Source organism: Microcaecilia unicolor, chromosome 6 (genome assembly GCF_901765095.1).
Source record: "Microcaecilia unicolor chromosome 6, aMicUni1.1, whole genome shotgun sequence".
Lineage (NCBI taxonomy): Eukaryota > Metazoa > Chordata > Amphibia > Gymnophiona > Siphonopidae > Microcaecilia > Microcaecilia unicolor.
The window spans coordinates 327,590,381-327,611,917 of record NC_044036.1 but is presented as its reverse complement, the minus strand read 5'-3'; the positions used below and the strand labels follow the sequence as shown (position 1 = coordinate 327,611,917).

Sequence of the window (21,537 nt, the reverse complement as noted above, 5' to 3'; positions counted from 1 at the left end):
AGCCAGGGAGAGTTCCAGTGCCAGCATGGCATACCATAAGGGGAACTGAGGAGATACATAAAGGGATCTACTACCCTCGCAGATATTGTAAGGCAACATTCCAAGGAACCTGGTAACAGACACAGCAGCAGAAGTACCTCGAGAACAGTAACCGCAATCATGAACCAAGGCGGAGGGCAGCCAGTGTAACTGTCATAGTACCATTTCCGGTCCGTCTCCCGCGGCAGCGTCTCATAGGCAATGTGTCGGATCAGTCGCTGAGAGAGACTAAGACCTGTCTCCTGAAGCAGGGCTTTACTGCTCAGCCTCCGGTTCCCCTGAAGGATGGCTCGTCGGAAACTGTTAGATCTTTTATTACTCATCTGAAGGAAAGAACAGATAAATGCATAAAGAAAGAATACTAAATGTAATCACAGCAGACATGGGGGGGTTAAAATCAGAAACTTGGGAGTCAGTGGATAGCATTACCCAATCTAATATTTATTTATTTAGATTTTGCTCACACCTTTTTCAGTAGTAGCTCAAGGTGAGTTACCTTCTCTGTCCCAGGAGGACTCACAATCTAAGTTTGTACCTGAGGCAATGGAGAGTTAGGTGACTTGCCCAAGATAAACAAGGAGCAGCAGTGGGATTTGAACTGGCCACCTCTGGATTGCAAGACTGGTGCTCTAACCACTAGGCCACTCCTCCACTAGCAACATTCCATCTAGAATCTCAAATAGTAGCAACATTCCAGACTCTCAAAATGTGGCAACATTCCATGTAGAATCCTAATAGTAGCAACATTCCATATATTTAGATTGTGCTCACACCTTTTTCAGTAGTAGCTCAAGGTGAGTTTCATTCAGGTACACTGGGTATTTGTCTTTCCCAGGAGGGTTCACAATCTAAGTTTGTACCTGAGGCAATGGAGGGTTAAGTGACTTGCCCAAGATCACAAGGAGCACCAGTGGGATTTGAACTGGCCACCTCTGGATTTGAAGACCGGTGCTCTAACCACTAGGCCACTCCTCCACTCTATGCCAATAACCACATTGTTTTATATCCTCCAAGAACTTTTAGTAGTTGAAGCCCAGACCCGTGAATCCAAGGTTCCAATCTCACCTTTTCTTGAATGACCGAGTTGACGTTTTAGATTTGGGTTATTAATCAATATATATTGGTTATAGCTTTGTGCAGTGCTGTTCCTGGTTAGTTTTTATTGTAATATTTTTATTCTGGATTGCTATTATTAAGATAATGTTTTTTTTAATCTTTTTGTTGTTATTATTGTTTTACATTAGGTTATTGTAAACTGCTTTAGGGATAAAATCTATATTCGGTGCCTACAAAATCAGCGCCGGAAAAAACCCGCTTAAGCATTATTCTATGAGCCATGCCTAAAGTTAGATGCGATTTACAGAATAAGGTGTAAGCGACATTGTTCTGCGTAAATTTAGGCACCAGAAGCAAGAAGTAGGAAAGGTAGGCTCTTCTAAAAACCGGAGGAGACGTCTATAAAGAAACAAATCTCTGTTGCAAGTCGATAGTTTGTTACAAAAAACCTTTCATATAAAGTATAAACTTCCACTGTCAGAACAGAGAAGAGCACCGTAGTGTAGCAATAGCTTCAGTGGACGTTTATACAAACTATCGACTTTACACAATCAGCCATACACCATAAGAGTCGTTGTCACTTCGCTTGCAACAGAGAATCGTTTCTTTATAAACGTCTCCTCCGGTTTTTAGAACAGCCTACCTTTCCTACTTCTTGCGTCTGCAACCTTTTACGTAGGAACCAGTGTACCTCCACTCCTTTGGGGTGGTTTTCTTTGCTAAATTTAGGGACCAACATTTGCGCCAACAAAAACATGGTGCAAATGCCCACACCTAAATTTACACGCTGAGGGCCTTTATTCCCTCGTAATGATGTGCATCAGTGGCGTAGCTATGTGAGGCCAGGGGGGGTCTGGGCTGCTGTAGATTTGGCCCTGGACCCCCCTGCCGACGACCCTCTCGACCCCCCCCCCCTCCTGCCACCAACCCGCCGTCGCCTGCCTTTGCTGGCGGGGGATCCCAACCCCCGTCAGCCGAGGTCCTCTTCTTCTCGCAAAAGGCTTCCTTCTGTTTCTGACGTCCTGCACGTTGACATCAGACTCAAAGAACGAAGCCTTGCAGATCAGCTAATCTGCAAGGCTTCGTTCTGTGAGTCTGACGTCCTGCACGCGACAAGAAGAGGGCCTCGGCTGGCGGGGTTTGGGGTCCCCCGCCAGCAAAAGTAGGCGACGGCGGGTTGACGGCAGGAGGGGGGGTCGAGAGGGTCATCGGCAGGGGGGGAAGTTGGTGGCGGCGGCGGGGTTGGCAATGGCGGGGGGGTCGGTGGCACCGGGGGGGGGGGGGGCTAAAATGTGCCCTTCATCTCGGGCTCTGGACCCCCCTCAGACAGAAGTCTGGCTACGCCCCTGATGTGCGTAACTGAAAACTCCGCATCCATTCCACCCTGAAATGCCCATGACCGTCCCCTTTCCATAAAGTTTAGGCACATATCACCCAATTAAATGTAATTAGTGTCAATAACTGCTTGTTAAAAAGCCAATTATTGGCAATAATTGGCTGGTTATTCAATTAAATTGAACACACAAATTGGGATCATGCCTAAATTTCCTTACGTAATTTTCAGTGACATTTATAAAATCAGGGGGTTCATGCATTTTTAGTAACCATCAAACCTCTTAAGTGTACAAACTGCATTTTCCTAAGTAGTTGAAAGAACTGGTAGATTTTATACAACCCAAGAGTACACTGATAATTCTCCAAAAACTTAGGTCATTTCACAAATCTTGCATAAAGAAATCAACCTGCCAAGGGTCTGAAAGGCAAACAGTGTTCTTCCAGCCGAACGGAGTCCATTCCTTTTCACAAATTGATGCTTACTAGAATTATGATTAAGACATGGACCTTATCTGTGTGTAGCACAGGATTTCTTTAAGGGAGAATGCTGAAACACTGGTCAATGGCTGACAAACTCTTAAGTTAAAAGATAATTAGACTGCTTCTTCACTGTCAGAATTGCCTAGTAAAAGTGCTCACAGGTTTTGTGCTTCATCACCGTCAGACTGCAGTTGGTAATTACTAAAGAGGTAAAGGGAGCGTGAACGTTACTGCTGCTACAGCAGAAAGACAAACTGTTTGTTTCTATTACTGGATCTTAGGAAAGAGGCAGTGCCAGATCTGGGATTGATCCGAGTCTGGGTTTTCACTCCTTGAGCTAGCAGAAGTTGGGAGTGCTATAGGGTAACATTCACAGCCCCTGGAGGAGGGACAGCTTGGGCCATTGCACAATGATGGCACCTAGTGGCCAAACTCGGGGGTGCATGCATATCTGGAACTAAGAAGGAGCTGTGGTCTGTGGTTCGTAACCATCCGACATTTTCACTCTCGGGCAAATTTTAAATCCCCCTCCTCTAACACAACACTGCAATGACAGGAACACAGACCGCGGAACCCTCTAGAACCCAGCACAAAGGTGCTCAGAACAGTGAGTAGATGTTCCCCTTTCTCCCCCCCCCCCCCCCCCCAAACCTGGATCATCCACATCCCTGCCTCTCAGCCACGGGGCATTATCAGTTTTATGATTTGTATTTGCCTCATGCCTTCTTTAGTTTTAACTCAAGGTAAGTTAGATTCAGGTACAGGTACATGACAAAATAAACTCTGAAATGACAAAAAGTCTATTTTTCTACAAATCTGAGGCTAGTTTCTGGGTGTTATTCATCCACTTACCCTGGGACACTAAAGTACATAAGTAATGCCACACTGGGAAAAAACCAAGGGTCCATCGAGCCCAGCATCCTGTCCACGACAGCGGCCAATCCAGGCCAAGGGCACCTGGCGAGCTTCCCAAACGTACAAACATTCTATACAATCAGGCCATTGTGACATCACTAATATGAGGTTGGCTCTTATTGGTGGAATGAGCCACTATGACATCACAATAGGTTAAATCACTGCTCTATGTAATAAAAGTGAGCCAAGTAGAAGACATAAGTACATAAGTAATGCCACACTGGGAAAAGACCAAGGGTCCAACGAGCCCAGCATCCTGTCCACGACAGCGGCCAATCCAGGCCAAGGGCACCTGGCGAGCTTCCCAAACGTACAAACATTCTATACAATCAAGCCATTGTGACATCACTAATGAGGTTGGCTCTTATTGGTGGAATGAGCCACTATGACATCACAATAGGTTAAATCACTGCTCTATGTAATAAAAGTGAGCCAAGTAGAGGACATAAGTACATAAGTAATGCCACACTGGGAAAAGACCAAGGGTCCATCGAGCCCAGCATCCTGTCCACGACAGCAGCCAATCCAGGCCAAGGGCACCTGGCGAGCTTCCCAAACGTACAAACATTCTATACAATCAGGCCATTGTGACATCACTAATATGAGGTTGGCTCTTATTGGTGGAATGAGCCACTATGACATCACAATAGGTTAAATCACTGCTCTATGTAATAAAAGTGAGCCAAGTAGAGGACATAAGTACATAAGTAATGCCACACTGGGAAAAGACCAAGGGTCCATCGAGCCCAGCATCCTATCCACGACAGCGGCCAATCCAGGCCAAGGGCACCTGGCGAGCTTCCCAAACACAAACATTCTATACAATCAAGCCATTGTGACATCACTAATGAGGTTGGCTCTTATTGGTGGAATGAGCCACTATGTCATCACAATAGGTTAAATCACTGCTCTATGTAATAAAAGTGAGCCAAGTAGAGGACATAAGTACATAAGTAATGCCACACTGGGAAAAGACCAAGGGTCCATCGAGCCCAGCATCCTGTCCACGACAGCGGCCAATCCAGGCCAAGGGCACCTGGCAAGCTTCCCAAACGTACAAACATTCTAGACATGTTATTCCCGGAATTGTGGATTTTTCCCAAGTCCATTTAGTAGTGGTTTATGGACTTGTCCTTTAGGAAACTGTCTAACCCCTTTTTAAACTCTGCTAAGCTAACCGCCTTCACCACGTTCTCCGGCAACGAATTAGAGATTTGTTTTAAAGAGGTCATCAGAGCAGAAGACTATGGACAGTTTCAATGTGTCACTGAGCATGCACAAAAAACCCTACCCCTGAACGACCAAGAAAATAATCTGGCTGATATTCAGCCCGCAGCAGTCAGCGTTTTTTCATTTTTAACACTGACTACTGTAGGCAGAATTAGCCCTAGTTATTTCATGTTCAGGCATCAGCATTGAATATCCAGGACTAATTAAAGATGTGTTGGCTGCTGGATCTTATGGGATCCTGGCCAACATTCAACCTGAACCCGCATAAAGGATGCAGGTCAGTACCCTCAGCCCTTTGAATCCCCCTTCCCTTCCCTCCCACTCAGGGTCAACTAATCATTTAAATCCCTGCTCCTCCCACAAACTGGCCTGGCACTAACCAGACAGTGCAGGGCAGTCTGTGGTGACCTTCAGTAGTAATGTCCAGTTGTGTACCACAGAATATCACCACTTAAATGGTCACAAGCCTCTCCTGCCCGGTTAAATCGCTTTGAATATTGGGTGGCATGTTCTTTTGCACATGCATGGTGTTGAATTATACCACTCAGATGAATGGCTACTTTCAATGTGATGCTGTCATAGAGCATACGTAAAGGGAGTCATTTGATTCTCATTAGCAAATCATATTACGGCCTGCACATGGTATTTAAAGACTTACACTCAGCTATGCAAACATCTGTATACAAACATCTGTAACTGTCAGTTTGATGGGAGGCATTTTTCCACTATCTGTTCTCTAAAGAATATTTAAACCAGTCAGGCAAGGTGGCAGGTTCTCAACCCCCTTCCCCCTCCCCACTCCCACCCCTCAAGTACAAGCTTCAGAAGACTTTGCCCCTTCCCAACACCCAGAAAACGAACCTTTTGCCCATTGCTCCTCTCTCCCATCCCAACCTCTTCTAAACCCAGAAGAAACCAACCCTCTACCTCCAAGGGCTGAAACAAATACCCCACCCGTAGTGCTCCTTCCCATTGGCCCTTCTTCTTTCCCATCCACTCCTCAGACTACCAAAAACCTTTGTCTTGGACTGAGGGCAGAAGGTTATGGCCAAAGTATAGAGAAGATATAAACATTATGTTCCTTCTCTCCCAGGCCGCTCAACTGAAGATTATCTCGAGGTGATCAGCCCAACTGAAGGCGCCATGCCTGTCTGGCCACAGAGAAAGACTTCAGACAACGAAGGGCGCTTTTTCCGCCATACCCAGCTTCAAAATATTTGAGTAAGTAGAGGAGTCAATGGTGGGAATGAGGGGAGGGGCACAGACAGCAGCTGTGCAGGATTAGAGGGTGCAAGGGCTGAATGGCCATTTGCCACAAAGCGAGAGAAAGACACTGCTTCTAAGAGCTGTAAGAGGATTCCTAAAGCCATGGTTTGTTTGCATATTTGCTGAAATCGTTTTGCTCCGTTTCATTATCTCACTACTCACTGTTTTATAGAGATGTGACATTAGTGATTTGGTTAGAGAGTGTAATACACGAAGGGATTAAAATGCATGCCGTCAGCTCTCTCACTAACAGGAGACAGATGGATTTTTATTCTGTATCATAAGATGACTTCTCCAGGCACTCTAGATAAACAGCGCTGAGCAATCTACCAGGCTGGGATTTCCAGACTCTCATTATTTCTTGCGTTATGAGTCTTTACCATATGGCAAAAATCACTCTGTTCCCTTCCCCCTTCTCCAACATCAACATGGACTAAGACGTTTGTCAGAATTCTCCAAACACACCATTTAACCTGTGCTTCGCCACTTGGGCACAGAAGCTGCAGGGCTGTTGGCAGGGTCTTTGAGGGCAGAGGACTGCATGTCCTGGTTTAATCTCAAGAATAAGGTGCTGTTTGGACCTTGAATTTTCTGTTTCAAAACCAGACAAGTCACATGATGGTATAGCTCAGGGCCGCACAGAGACTAGGCCGGGGCAGGGCCGCCCCACCTCCGCCCCCTGCCACTCCCCCCGCCGCTGCAGTCCACGGTCTCATCTGCCTGCCTCCTCGGCTCCGGGCCCCCTTCATTCAAAGCGGCAGTCGCAGATCGCGTCTCTTCTGGCCTTTCTTCCCTGTGTCTCGCCCTCGTCTGATGTAACTTCCGGTTTCCGCGAGGGCAGGACACGGGGGGGGAAGGCCAGAAGAGATGCGATCTGCGACTGCCGCTTTGAATGAATGGGGCCCAGAGCCGAGGAGGCAGGCAGGTGAGACCGCGGACCGCAGCGCCGGCGGCCTGACCCCGGCGCCGGGCTCCCCTTGGAGGCCCGGGCCCGGCGAATTTTGCCCCCCCCCCCCCCTCGGCGGCCCTGGTATAGCTGCAAGTATTACCTACAGGCCTGATATTCATCCTGTGACGATATGTGGCCTCACACCCGCTCACAGCTGCGGGATGAACTGACTCCGGATATTCAATGCCAGGGCAAACAGCTCCCAGAATTGAATATGCTGGTATCGGGGGTCATCCAGAAGTTAACCGGGCACTGGCTGATAGTCAGACCAGCGCCTGGTTTAACTTTAGTGCATAAAGTTAACCCAGCCTTTTTGCTGTCCTAACTTTATGCAGCTACTTAGTGGACTGAAAATTGCCACTAAAAGACTAAGGGGTCCCTTTTACTAAGGTGCACTGAAAACTGTCCTGCTGTAGTGTAGGCGCGTGTTTTGGGTACGCACAGATCAATTTTTCAGTGCGCCTACAAAAAAAAATGCCTTTTTTAAACTTTTGCCGAAAATGGACATGCGACAAAATCAAAATTGTCGCGCGTCCATTTTGGGTCTGAGACCTTACCGCCAGCCACTGACCTAGCAGTAAATACTCATGCAGTAACCGGGCGGTAATGACCTACACGCGTCAAATGCCAGTTGGCACGCATTCGATATGCGCGTCCGAAAATAAAAGCCCATAATGTGCAGATGGAACCTAACAAGCAAGCATTCCTACAAAAGGAAAGAACGATGACTTAACCCTTTGGTACCTTTATGCAGGCAAAAATAGTATTAAGCAGAAACAAACAGGAGATAGTCTACTGCAGAAGCAGAACATAGTAACATAGTAAATGACGGCAGAAAAAGACCTGCATGGTCCATCCAGTCTGCCCAACAAGATAAACTCATATGTGCTACTTTTTGTGTATACCTTACCTTGATTTGTACCTGTCCTTTTCAGGGCACAGACCGTATAAATCTGCCCAGCACTAGCCCCGCCTCCCAACCACCAGCCCTGCCTCCCACCACCAGCTCTGGCACAGACCGTATAAGTCTGCCCATCACTATCCTCGCCTCCCAACCACCAGCCCCTTGATTTGTATCTGTCATTTTCAGGGCACAGACCGTATAAGTCTGCCCAGCGCTATCCCCGCCTACCAACCACCAGCCCCGCCTCCCACCACCGTCTCTGGCACAGACCGTATAAGTCTGCCCAGCACTATCCCCGCCTACCAACCACCAGCCCCGCCTCCCACCACCAGCTCTGGCACAGACCGTATAAGTTTGCCCAGCACTATCCCCGCCTCCCGCCACCGGCTCTGCCACCCAATCTCGGCTAAGGTCCTTTGGATCCATTCCTTCTGAACAGGACAACTGACAACCAAACAGCGGCAGCGATCCAAGGAAGGACAAACAGAGCAAGAGTTTATCCAAATGTCAACTTTAATGGAAACGGGACTCAACCTGACCAAGTTTCAGAAAAAACAGCCTGTTTGGTTTGTTTTAAATATCGTCAGGTTGAGGTTTAAAAGCATTTATGTGGTCAGCAGTGGCGCTATTGAAAAAAAAAAAAAGTTTGTGCCTCTTAAATGGAAAATTTTGGTCATTTAACCGTTGTGTGCCATATTTTTATGCTTAAAGTATTTCAGTTGCCATATGGCAACAAGGACATGAAAGGGTTAAGGTGAGTTTTAGGGTAGGACCAAGTGCCAAAGTATCAGCACAGCTGAAAGGTACCTTAACTTAGCCAACTGTAGCAGCCTTCACCTAGTTATGGGGAAAAAAAACTTTTTATAACAAAATACAACCACCACTTTAGGCAGTTGTTATATATATATACACATTTTTTTATTACATTTGTACCCCGCGCTTTCCCACTCATGGCAGGCTCAATGCAGCTTACATGGGGCAATGGAGGGTTAAGTGACTTGCCTGAAGTGGGAATGGAACTCAGTTCCTCAGGACCAAAGTCCACCACCCTAACCACTAGGCCACTCCTCCACACAACAGGAAGTAAAGAAGTTATCAAAAACACAGAAATGTAGCCAGGTCATGTGAGGCTGTGGATGTGATGTTAAAACGGAACGAAAACATGGCTCCCAAGAACAGAAACCAAGAGAGATGAGGGAGAACGGACACCAACCACTGCCAAAGTTCATGGGTCAGGACTGGGACGAGCAACGCTAGACTAGCCGTCCATGTTGTTTTGGCATCAGTATCGGATAAGGAGTTGTGGAAGAATGGATATTTTTTTTAATTTTGGAATTCTGAAAGCTATTTTGCTTCTAATACTTCTGGGTGTAAGGAATAAAGTTTGTATACTTGTTTTGTATGTGTTTCTTCATTGCCTTTGCTTTCTGAGAGCACTCCACTGGTATTGGAATTAGGGTTGCCATATTTTTTCCCCCGAAAAAGAGGACACATGCCCCACCCCCTGTCACGTCCCTACCCTACCCCCTGCCACATACTGCCCCACCCCTGTCACACCCCCTATCCTCCCCTACCCTTAACCTTACTGTACTGCCCTAGTGGTCTAGTGACCTCTTTCCTGCCCGGATTGGCTGCAGACTGTCTTGCTCTCTCCCGTATCGCCACCGATTCAAAATGGCTGCCGAGAGTGACCTTGCAAGACTTCTGCAGAAGTCTCACGAGGCCGTCGCGTCAACTCTCGGCGGCCATTTTGAATCGGCGTCGGGACCGGAGGCAGTAAGAGACAGTCTGCAGTCACTCCGGCCAGGAAAGAAGGGGCTCTTTCCTGCCCTGAAGAGGTCACTAGACCACCAGGGCAGTACAGTAAGGCAAGGGGAGGGGAGGATAGGACACCACCAGGCCCGCCCGCCAGCCTGCCCGTTAGTCCGCAAATCCGGACAAATGGGCAGGCTGGCAAACCCTGCCCGGTTGCCCAGCCGTGTCCTCAAAAAGAAGACATGTCCGGGTAAATCCGGACATATGGTTACCCTAATTGGATTAAACACAATTTGTAAGTTGAATCGGCCATAGACCAGTACTGGTAAAAAGGTGTGGCCTGTGGAGACTGGCGCACTGTTCCTTAAGCATTTTCCACAGCACAGGTAATGAAATCTGCTGCTTTGCATTCTCAACGCCCCCCCTGCGCAAAGTTCCTGGGTGACGCAGTAGAGTATCTTTCTGGGTTCCATCCTGACTAAGGGCAGTGGCCAGGAAGTAGGATACACAGGCTCCCTCCAGCTGGCTTCACTAGAGGAGAGAAAAGAATCTGAGATGGGAAACAGAAATTTCATGTCACGATGAGCCTTGCAATTCTATTATAAGCTAAATGGAAGAGACTAAGCTAAGCCAGGACTCTGTGAACTTCAGTCCTATTCCTTCTGGAAATGCAGAACATTTCAGAACTTTCCCCACTGATTAATTGCTGTGGCCTCCAAGAGGCTATACAGTATTATTTTGTTTATTAACATTTTGCTCACACCTTTTCAGTAGTAGCATTTGTATCCCACATTTTCCCACCGATTTGTGGCTTACATTTGCCGTAATGGCGGTTGCCATTTCCGGGTAACAGAGTTCAAAAGTCGTTGCATTAAGGTGCATACGTACATGGTAAAGAAGAATATGTTATGGTATTGCATGTTGATTCCTGCGTGATAGATAGGATTGTAACATACATTAGGTCATCGACTGTAGAGAAACCATATTCAACATAAGGTTTAAAGTGAAAGAGGTTAGTCAGTCAAGTGATAAGAGTTCGATTTTTCTAGTTCATGTGTAGTCTCATTATTTAGTTTTGAGGATGAAAGTTATTGGTCTGCCTTCTTGAATAGATCAGTTTTCAGTAGCCTTCGGAAGATAGTTAAATCTTGCGTTGTTTTTATGGCCTTCGGTAATGCGTTCCATAGTTGCGTGCAAATGTAGGAGAAACTGGTTGCGTATGTGGATTTATATTTTAGTTCTTTACAGTTGGGGTAGTGGAGATTGAGGAATGAGCGTGCTGATCTTTTTGCGTTCCTAGTAGGCAAGTCTATAAGATCTGACATGTAGGCCGGTGCTTCCCCATGAACAATTTCAGGTACACTGGGTATATCTCTGTCCCTAGAGCAGTGGCGTAGCTATGTGGGGCCACATTTCCTCTGTGCCCCTGGTTTTGCTGGCAAGGGATCCCCAATCCTTGCCAGTTGAAGTGTTGTCCAGTGCCGGTCTCTGGTGCCGCTGCATTGCCTGCCCTGCTCTGTTTCACTAAAAGGAGCACGCCAGATGTGAGGGGAAGACAGAGCAGGGAAGGCAGCGTAGGAGACTGGCACTGGACAACACCAGCCGGCAGGCGTTGGGGACCCACATCAGCCAAGGTATTTGCTGTGGCAGTGGGTGGGGAGCGGCAGGGCAGCAGACCAATATGTGCCCCTCCATCTCAGGCTCTGGCTCCCTCCCACCTCGAGGTCTGGCTATGCCCCCGCCCTAGAGGCAATGGAGAATTAGGTTAAGTGACTCACCCAAGATCACAAGGAGCAGCAGTGGGATTTGAGCCAGTCATCTCAAGATATCAAGAGCAGTGCTCTAACCATTAAGCCACTCCTCCACTCCATTGCAAGGCAGTGAGGTGTCATCATTTTTAACTCTCCAACTTAACAGCATATGGTTTCTATTGCTGACACCTTCTCATATAAAAAGTTTGCCTCTCTGAAAAGCTCCAAATCCCTTTTAAGGTATAGCCAGGAGACACATTGTCCTGTGTTGTGTTTTTGGCAAAAAGCTGCAGGAAACAGACTTTCACTGTGGAACTCACTCTTGGAGACAAATGCAGATAAACATTTAAAAAAAAAAACAGTTTTACAACTAAAGCAGATAAATAAAAGCAAACAGTCTGGGCCATGGCTTACATTATTCATTCACTGCATCTGGCACGTTCGTTCGTTTGTGGAAGGTGGAAAGACCCTGCAATTATTACAGGTCTGCACATCCCTTAACCAGTTTATCAGAGGCAGGTGTGAAGGGCTGATTACAAGCTTTTCAGAAGATACCTGCACTTAAGCCCCCTTTCTCCAAGTGTTAAAAAGATGGTAAGTGCCTTTTGAAACTTCACTGGTTTTCATGAAACCAGTGAAGTTTCAAAAGGCACCTACTCAGGGCCGCCGAGAGGGGGGGGGGGGGGGCAAAATTCCCTGGGCCCGGGCCTCCAAGGGGGGCCTGGCGCCGGGGTCAGGTCGCCGGCGCTGCAGTCCCCCCGGTCTCACCTGCCTGCCTCCACGGCTCCGGGCCCCCTTCATTCAAAGCGGCAGTCGCTGATCGCCTCTCTTCTGGCTTTCCCTCCCTGTGTCCTGCCCTCGTGGAAACCGGAAGTTACATCAGACGAGGGGCGGGACACAGGGAGTGAAGGCCAGAAGAGACGCGATCTGCGACTGCCACTATGAATGAAGGGGGCCTGGAGCCGAGGAGGCAGGCAGGTGAGACCGCGGATTGCAGCGGCGGGGGGAGCGACGGGGGTGGCAGCGGCGGGGGGGGGGGGGGGGGGAGGAGGCAGGGCAGGGGGGGGGGGGGCTTGCCCCGGGCCCAGCCTAGTCTCTCGGTGGCTCTACCCCTAACTCATCATATTACGGAGCCACAGGCCCTTCCTCCCTAGTCCCTCAGTTAAGATTGCACACATCTGATCTGCTTCTCACCCAGTTCAGGAGATGGGCACAATAAAATTTGTGCTCTTGTAGAAAGTTTCTGGCTAATGCCTTGACCACACAGACACAAACTGGTGTACAATTTAGGTTATTAGCCTTCCTGGGCAGAGACCTCTTGACTGCACCAGTAAATGCAACCCACCTTGAGCTCAGGTTTCAAAAGGCAAAGTAATTAAATCAAACAGCCACAACATTATTAAGATATACTTGGGGAAAACCCACTGGACGACTGCATTAACGCAATAACCCGGGTCTGGATTATCATGTTAATACAATCATCCAGGACCCGGCACACAGGGACAGCAGGAGAGAGACAGACTCAAAGCAAGCAGGCAGGCAGGAAGATGTTTGCCAGTGCCGTGCCCCACCCCCGGAGGCCAGGCCCGAAGAATTTTGCCCCTCCTGCCCCCCCCCCCCCCTCAGCGGCCCTGGCTTGATGAACCTTCGGTCTGTCCCAGTATGGCAACGCTTATGTTCTTACGTTAAACAATCTGCCACCCACTGTACTTGAGAATCAAACATTTCCCTAAACTTATAGGGAGTAATTCTGTACAGGTACGTTAAGCACAAATTCTATCAGAGCAATTAAGCATTTATTTGGCATTATAGAATACTAGAGTGAGTCCAGTTACGCGTGTAACTTTAGCTGCGAGCGCTATGACAGGCGTAGATGCGCACACCTAAAGGCAAACCCCCAGATTTTACAAAGTGCGCCAAAATATCTGCACACAACCTAATAAGAGTAATGGGATAATTAACACCAATAACTGGATGTTAATTGATTATCGATATTAATTGGCACCAATTAGGGGCTGCACGCACATTTGGCTGCGTGCTATTCTAGAAGCCTGGGCGCCCACATCTTATAGCGTACAAATCAAAAAAGGGTGTGGTCATGGGAGGGGCATGGATGGGTCAAGGCTGCCCCCCAAAAGATGTGCGGTGTTATAGAATTCCGGGAATCCACGCCCACCTTATGCACCAGGATTTAGAGCAGCAAAAGAAAAAAAAAGCACAAAAGGGCCTCCAGAACTGGAACGATGATACTGTCTTTATTAAAAGTGACCCAACATGGGCCGTGTTTCGGCGCTCTATAGCGCCTGCCTCAGGGGTCTGGAATACATGCAAAATCCAAAATTACAAACATAACAACATCCAATTATAAAATCGTGTATTTCATACATATAAACAGTACATAAAAGATATATTGTATAAATACAAATAATAAAAATAAAAATAATCAGAATATGATAAAAAATAATAATATTACTTAGAACACTAGCCGCTATTCTATTAAGTGCGCTCATCCCGGAGTGACCTTTATAGACTAGCGCTGAGCTCTGATTTCTCAGCTCCATTTAATGAATCCAGCCCTTAGTGTGTAACTGCTCGACACGCCATTTCTCCGCTCATGCCCCTGCCCCTCTCACACTTGTGCGCTATATATTGTTAAGCGCATAACAATGCTTATGTGCTTTTCTACAATGATAGTGCTCAAGTGTAATTAGAAACAGAGAAAAATGACGGCAGATAAGAGACAAATGGCCCATCCAGTCGGCCCATCCTCAGCAACCACTATCTCCTCCTTTCCCTAAGAGATCCCACGTATGTGTCCCATGCTTTAAGTTCAGACACAGTCCTCGTCTGCACCACCTCCACGGGGGGTGATTCCACGCATCCACCACCCCTTCTGTGAAAAAATATTTCCTTAGATTACTCCTGAGCCTAACACCTCTTAACTTAATCCTATGCCCTCTCATTCCAGATTTTTCCTTCATTTGAAAGAGGCTCACATAGTAGATGACGGCAAAAAAAAAAAGACCTGCACGGTCCATCCAGTCTGCATATAAACTCATATGTGCTACTTTTTGTGTATACCTTACCTTGATTTGTATCTGCCATTTTCAGGGCACAGACCCTGCCCAGCACTAGCCCCGCCTCCCAACCACCATCCCCGCCTCCCCCCACCGGCTCTGCCACCCAATCTCGGCTAAGCTTCTGAGGATCCATTTCTTCCGAACAGGATTCCTTTATGTTTATCCCACGCACGTTTGAATTTCCGTTACCGTTTTCATTTCCACCACCTCCCGTGGGAGGGCATTCCAAGTATCCACCACCACTCTCTCCGTGAAAATATACTTCCTAACATTTTTCTTGAGTCTGCCCCCCCTTCAATCTCATTTCATGCCCTCTAGTTCTACCATCTTCCCTCACCTCCTGTACATTAACGCCACACGCTTAACTGGAAATTAGGAGCAAGTTGTGCCAGTTAAATCTGATTATTGGTTTGTTAGGCAATCACATTACGTGTCTCCATCAGTAGTCTATAACCAGTGCATGCAATTTTGCGCACAAGATTACAGAACGAGGGAGATAAAGCTGATTACAGCACAATTCCTAGTACACAAAAAAGGTAAAATGTTAACTCATGTGCAAGTTTAAAAAAAACCCATTAGATTTCACAATTTCATTTAGATTTATACTTCATTTCAGAGGAGAAATGTTTAGCGTTTGAAAGTTTCTCTACTTAATTGCTTCCACCGTTAGGAATGTGGAGGAGTGGCCTAGTGGTTAGGGTGGTGGACTTTGGTCCTGGGGAACTGAGGAACTGAGTTCAATTCCCACTTCAGGCACGGGCAGCTCCTTGTGACTCTGGGCAAGTCACTTAACCCTCCATTGCCCCATGTAAGCCGCATTGAGCCTGCCATGAGTGGGAAAGCGCGGAGTACAAATGTAACAAAAATAAAATAGATACTATTGGAGATTCTACATGGAATGTTGCTACTGTTGGAGATTCTACATGGAATGTTGCTATTCCACTAGCAACATTCCATGTAGACGGCTGTGCAGGCTTCTGTTTCTGTGAATCTGACGTCCTGCACGTACGTGCAGGACGTCAGACTCACAGAAGCAGAAGCCTGCGCGGCCACATTGGTGATCTGCAAGGGCTGACTTCTACATGGAATGTTGCTAGTGGAATAGTGCTAGTGGAACAAAAAAAAAATGTATGAACAAGAGATCTGTGAAAGAAGACTGTTAAAAGAAGATGGTACAGCCAAAATAAAGAAAACAAAAGATGTACACCTTTCATTTCTTAAAAAGAAAAAAAACAAGAAAGAATGAAAGAGACCTAGGAATAAGCTCTAAATTGTAAGTAAAGAAATTGTGAGTTACTCCTTTAACTCTTCTGCTGAACATGAAGATGGGTCAGACCCTTCGCGTTACTCAAATCTTTTGAAACCAATACGAGATAATCCCAGAGCGCACAACCCAAAAAGGGGTGTGGCTGTGGAAGGTCCATGGATGGATCAGGGAGGACATGTGCGATGACGTTTGGTAATTGTGAACCCTATCCAGAGTTAGTTTTGGTATAATGGGCACGACAGTGTGACTGAGCACAGCATAAAAATTTATATAAAAATATTAGAAAATTTCGATACTGGTGACATTAAGAATCGAATGATATCCAACACCAGGTTTATTGTTTCAATCCCATACTTGATTAAGTAACCTAAAAGTGGGCGCCAGAATCGTCACTCAGTAGTATTCTACAATGGGCGACATTTATTTATTTATTTATTACTAGCCGTTGAGCCCGTAAAAACGGGCTGGTATTGGGGTTTTCCTTCCTTCCTTCCTTCCCCCTCCCCCCCCTGAGGTCGCCACCGCTACCGTTCCCCCCCCCCCCGGAGTCGTCGCCGCCGCCGCCATCCCTCCACCCGGCCCGGGCCCTCTCTCTCTCCGCTACTAAACTTACACATCCATTCGCCGGAACGCAGCACGCACATCAGCTGAGCTGCCGTCGGCCCTTCCTTCTCTGCCTGTGTCCCGCCCTCCTGTGACGTAACGTCAGCGAGGGCGGGACACAGGCAGGGAAGGAAGGCCGACGGCAGCTCAGCTGATGTGCGTGCTGCGTTCCGGCGAATGGATGTGTAAGTTTAGTAGCGGAGAGAGGGCCCGGGCCGGGTGTGGGTGTGTGTGGGGGGGGGGGTAACGGTAGCGGCGACCTCGGGTGGGTGGGTGGGGGGGGGGGCGGTATCAACCTCGGCGGCGCAGTTTCCCTCTCTGTCCCGCCGTCGTCATCACGTATTGACGCGGGGGCGGGACAGAGAGGGAAGTCTCTACTGCGCATTTGCGAGTGAGTCGGTCACTCGCCGTTTATATGTTTGATGTTACATTTATGTCCCACGATTTCCCATCTATTTGTAGGCTCAATGTGGCTTACATAGTACCGGAGAGGCCTTTGCAGGCTCCGGTGTGAACAAATACAGGGTGATGTTGTGGTAAGATCAAGTTCATGTGGCACAGCCACATTAGGGAATCATACAACGGAAGAGTTGTGTTATGTCCATTGCGTTCTTTAGTTCTGTTGTGTTGCAGAGATCAGGCATTTATGTTGGATCGGTAGGGTTTGCCTTTTTAAACAGGTTCGTTTTTAGTGTTTTCCGGAAGCTTAGGTGGTCGTTCGTAGTTTTCAAGGCTTTTGGTAATGCGTTCCACAGTTGTGTGCTTATGTAGGAAAAACTGGACGCGTAAGTTGATTTGTATTTGAGTCCTGAATCTAACCCCTGATGATCAATCTCTTCAGCTGCTTTGAGTGCGTATGATAACAGGCTCTTATGTCCAATTCCCAGGATTAAATTTTCCTTTAAGTATCCTGATTGGGCTCCTTAATGCAAGAATGTCATCTCTACCAGAGTTCTTAAAGCATTCATCTAACACTCAATAAATAAAAGCTCCAGATTAAATCTGATTTTCTCTCCATTTTATAATTGTCCAATTACGCATCGAGCTCGTTCAAATAATTCTGCCTTAAAGGCTTTGCCTAAGCAAGGCAAGTCTAAATCTAGCAACGCTGTAACTAGATGATGTGACATTCAATCGGCAGCGTACATACTTTAATTGACAACCCGAGGTGGAGCAACCACCTCCTCCAAGCAAGGGACTGCTCTCTGCTCTGCGTACATCTAGTAGCGCTATAGAAATGATAAGTAGTAGTAGCAGTGGCTCTGCTGATCTCCTGTCCCCGTGCAGGACGTCAGAAACAGAAGGAAGCCTTGCGCGGGAAGAAGAGGACCTCGGCTGGTGGGGGTTGGGGTCCCCCACCAGCCAAGGTAGGCGACGGCGGGTTGGCGGCGGGAGGGGGGGGGTCGAGAGGGTCGTCAGCAGGGAGGGCAAAGTTGGTGGTGGTGTCGGCGGTGTCGGCAATGGCGGGGGGGGGGGGGGGTCGGCGGCACTGGGGGGGGGGGGCTAAAATGTGCCCCCTCACCTCGGGCTCTGGACTCCCCTCCCGCCAAAGTCTGGCTACGCCCATGGTAGTAACACTGCATGAGAAGGCGGCCACTAATCTGAGGGAAATCCCATGGGTCAGTATATCAGCTTTTAGATTTGTATCTGAGGCAATGGAAGCAGAAGTGACTTCCCCAAAACCTACAAGGAGGCACCAGTGGGAGAAGCTGAATTTGAATCCTGCCTCTCCTGCTTCCCAGCTCCTGACTCCTCCCTCCATTGGCAATTTTTGAATCAGAATACGGGAGTGGACTGTTCAAGGGCTTGCTCTGGTTTCCACTTCTCCGGACAGACTACTCACCAGGTTAACAAAGTCCTGATAGCAGATTTTCCCATCAGAGTTGCTGTCTGCCAAAGCAAAGAGAACTTCCAGCTTGTGCGGGTCCAACTCTGCACCATGGCTGTGTAGCAGTTTCCAAAAATTGTCAGTGCTGATGTAACCAGTGTTATCGGGGTCAAACTGAGAAAAAGAAAAAAAAGAAAGAATTAAACACCAAGACAAATGCATTTACAGTGTAACATAGTAACATAGTAACATAGTAGATGATGGCAGAAAAATACCTGCACGGTCCATCCAGTCTGCCCAACAAGATAAACTCATATGTGCTAGTTTTTGTGTATACCTTACCTTGATTTGTACCTGTCTTTTTCAGGGCACAGACCGTATAAGTCCGCCCAGTACTATCCCCGCCTCCCACCCACCAGCCCCGCCTCCCACCACCGGCTCTGGCACAGACCATATAAGTCTGCCCAGCACTATCCCCGCCTCCCACCCACCAGCCCCGGCACAGACCGTATAAGTCTGCCCAGCACTAGCCCCGCCTCCCACCCACCGGCTCTGCCATCCATTCTAGGCAAAGCTCCTGAGGATCCCTTCCTTCCAAACAGGATTCCTTTATGTTTATCCCACGCATGTTTGAATTCCGTTACCGTTTTCATCTCCACCACCTCCCGCGGGAGGGCATTCCAAGCATCCACCACCCTCTCCGTGAAAAAATACTTCCTGACATTTTTCTTGAGTCTGCCCCCCTTCAATCTCATTTCATGCCCTCTCGTTCTACCGCCTTCCCATCTCCGGAAAAGGTTCGTTTGCGGATTAATACCTTTTAAACATTTGAACGTCTGTATCATATCACCCCTGTTTCTCCTTTCCTCCAGGGTATACAGTGGTGTGATATACAGGCCTCCTTCACAGACAGAAGAAGTGGACAGAGATTTAATTGAAGACATTCAAAATATAGCTGTAAAGGGGGAAGTACTAGCTTTATTGCGTGCCCCCTATTCCTAATATTTTTGGAAAGAGTAAACAAGCGATTCACATCTACCAGTTCCACTCCACTCAGAGCCAGCATGAAAACAGCAAGCTACCAATTCTCTATGCTGCCAAAATCCACAGCCTGAGGGCTGCTAAGCTGAAAAGCATCCAGGCCAGGGAACGTCCAACTGCAGTACTTATGTCAGCTCGAGCCCAGTCCACCTCGGCTCTGCCTTCATACTTCAGTAAGCAAATCTAACCCAAGCACAGGGACCGAGGAAGTCCCCGTACGCCTGTTACAAACGGACATCAAGACTAATTTCATGCTAGACTTCCTCTCTGTTTCAACCCCAATTCCTCTCTGCTCAATTCTTCAACCTTCTCCTCCCCTTCCCCCCGTGAAACTCAACCAAAAATGCAAATAAATACGCTAATGAGCACAAATGTAAAAACCTGGAATTTCTCCCCATTTTTAATCCTTTAGACTACTACTGAATCGGATGTTTCAGCGAGCTCTGCTTCATCAGTGCGTTGGGAAAAAAGTGGAAACAAAACTACAGCTCAGATTCAGAAGACACCAATAAAGATGGGAAGGGTAATTCTGTCAGCTTGGTGCCTCACGTTTACACACGTTATCCCCTGGATTCTATATAGCGCAATCTACGTTGTGCACGCAAATCCAGTCATATTCTGGATTTACGCAGGCTGCTTAATTAGTTAGCAAGCCAATCAGCACTGATAATTGCCACTTTTAACAAGCAATTACCGACCCTAATTGTCATTAATTAGAATTTACGTGCAGAACTAAGCGTATTCTGTAACGTGATGCGCCTAAATTCTAAGTCATACAGTTGAAAAGGTAGCCTGGCTATGGGTGCGGAATGGGCGGGTCGTGGGCGTTTCTAAAATCTATGCGCGTTGTTATAGAATACACCCGGTCTGCGCATAATTTAGGCTTTGAAATTTACACCAAGCTTTACTTGGTGCAACTGCCCACAACTAAAATTTGTCATGCAGACAGGCGTTTGGTGTATTCTATAAACTGCATGGAAATTTAGGCTTATTCTAGAAAGTACACCTACATTTAGGCGTATTTTATAGAATACGCATAGGCATATTTCATTTTAGAGCCTTTTTTTTTTTAAACGTGATATATAGAATCCAGTCCATTAAAGGGGAATTCATTGGCTCCCTATCCGTTTCCGCACACTGTTCAAACTCCTCTTATTGACCTATAAGTGCATTCACTCTGCAGCTCCTCAGTACCTCTCCACTCTCATCTATCCCTATATTCCTCCCTAGGAACTCCGTACACTGGGTAAATCTCTCTTATCTGCGCCCTTCTCCTCCACTGCTAACTCCAGACTCCGTTCCTTTTATCTTGCTGCACCATATGCATGGAATAGACTCCCTGAGCCAGTACGTCAAGCTCCATCTCTGGCCGTCTTCAAATCTAGGCTAAAAGCCCACCTTTTTATTTATTTATTTATTGCATTTGTATCCCACATTTTCCCACCTCTTTGCAGGCTCAATGTGGCTTACAATACATCATGAATGGTGGAAATATATAAGAAAATATACATTTAGTATTACAGAAGGATCTTGGGTAACATTATAATGATAAAACATGATAGTAGTGGGGGTCCCATGATGCAACGCGGCTGATCGGACGCACGCGATCTAGCTCCGCTCCCGACGCCCCTGAAAATCTGCAAATTTAACCGCAAAAAGCTCTTTTAAATTACAAAAAACGGAGTCGCGTACAGCGGAAGAGCGGGGCAGCGCATCGGCGCCCTAATCAACAGCTTTACGAGGACGAGAGACGGGCATGCCCGCTAAGACTCAGCGGCCTAAAAAGACCCGCGAGGTGGAAGCGCGCGTCAAAATGGCGACGATAAACATGGCCGCGGGGGAGGTCAGCCAGCCAGCAGACGCCTTTAAAGACTTGATTCAACAAGTTACCGCAATTCTGGAAGAAAAACTATCAAAGTTTCAGACATCAGTGGAACAAATCAGAGAGGCTGTGGAGCGGCAGGGCGCGAGGCTGCAACAAGCAGAGGAAAGAATATCCAGGCAGGAGGACAGGGCAGAGGCAGCAGACACGAGGTTG

At 47.4% G+C, this 21,537-nt stretch overlaps 1 protein-coding gene across 1 annotated transcript in view; it reads right to left on the bottom strand.

Annotated features, from left to right (window-relative positions):
* Positions 1-21,537, bottom strand: part of RHBDL3 (rhomboid like 3) — a 156,081-nt gene that overhangs the window by 45,207 nt on the left and 89,337 nt on the right. Inside the window, exons 3-4 of the mRNA XM_030208407.1 lie at positions 18,474-18,632; positions 138-362 (exon numbers count right to left, since the gene is read on the bottom strand). Of these exons, the coding sequence (XP_030064267.1) occupies positions 138-362; positions 18,474-18,632 (384 nt within the window). The remainder of the gene's footprint in view (positions 1-137; positions 363-18,473; positions 18,633-21,537) is intronic.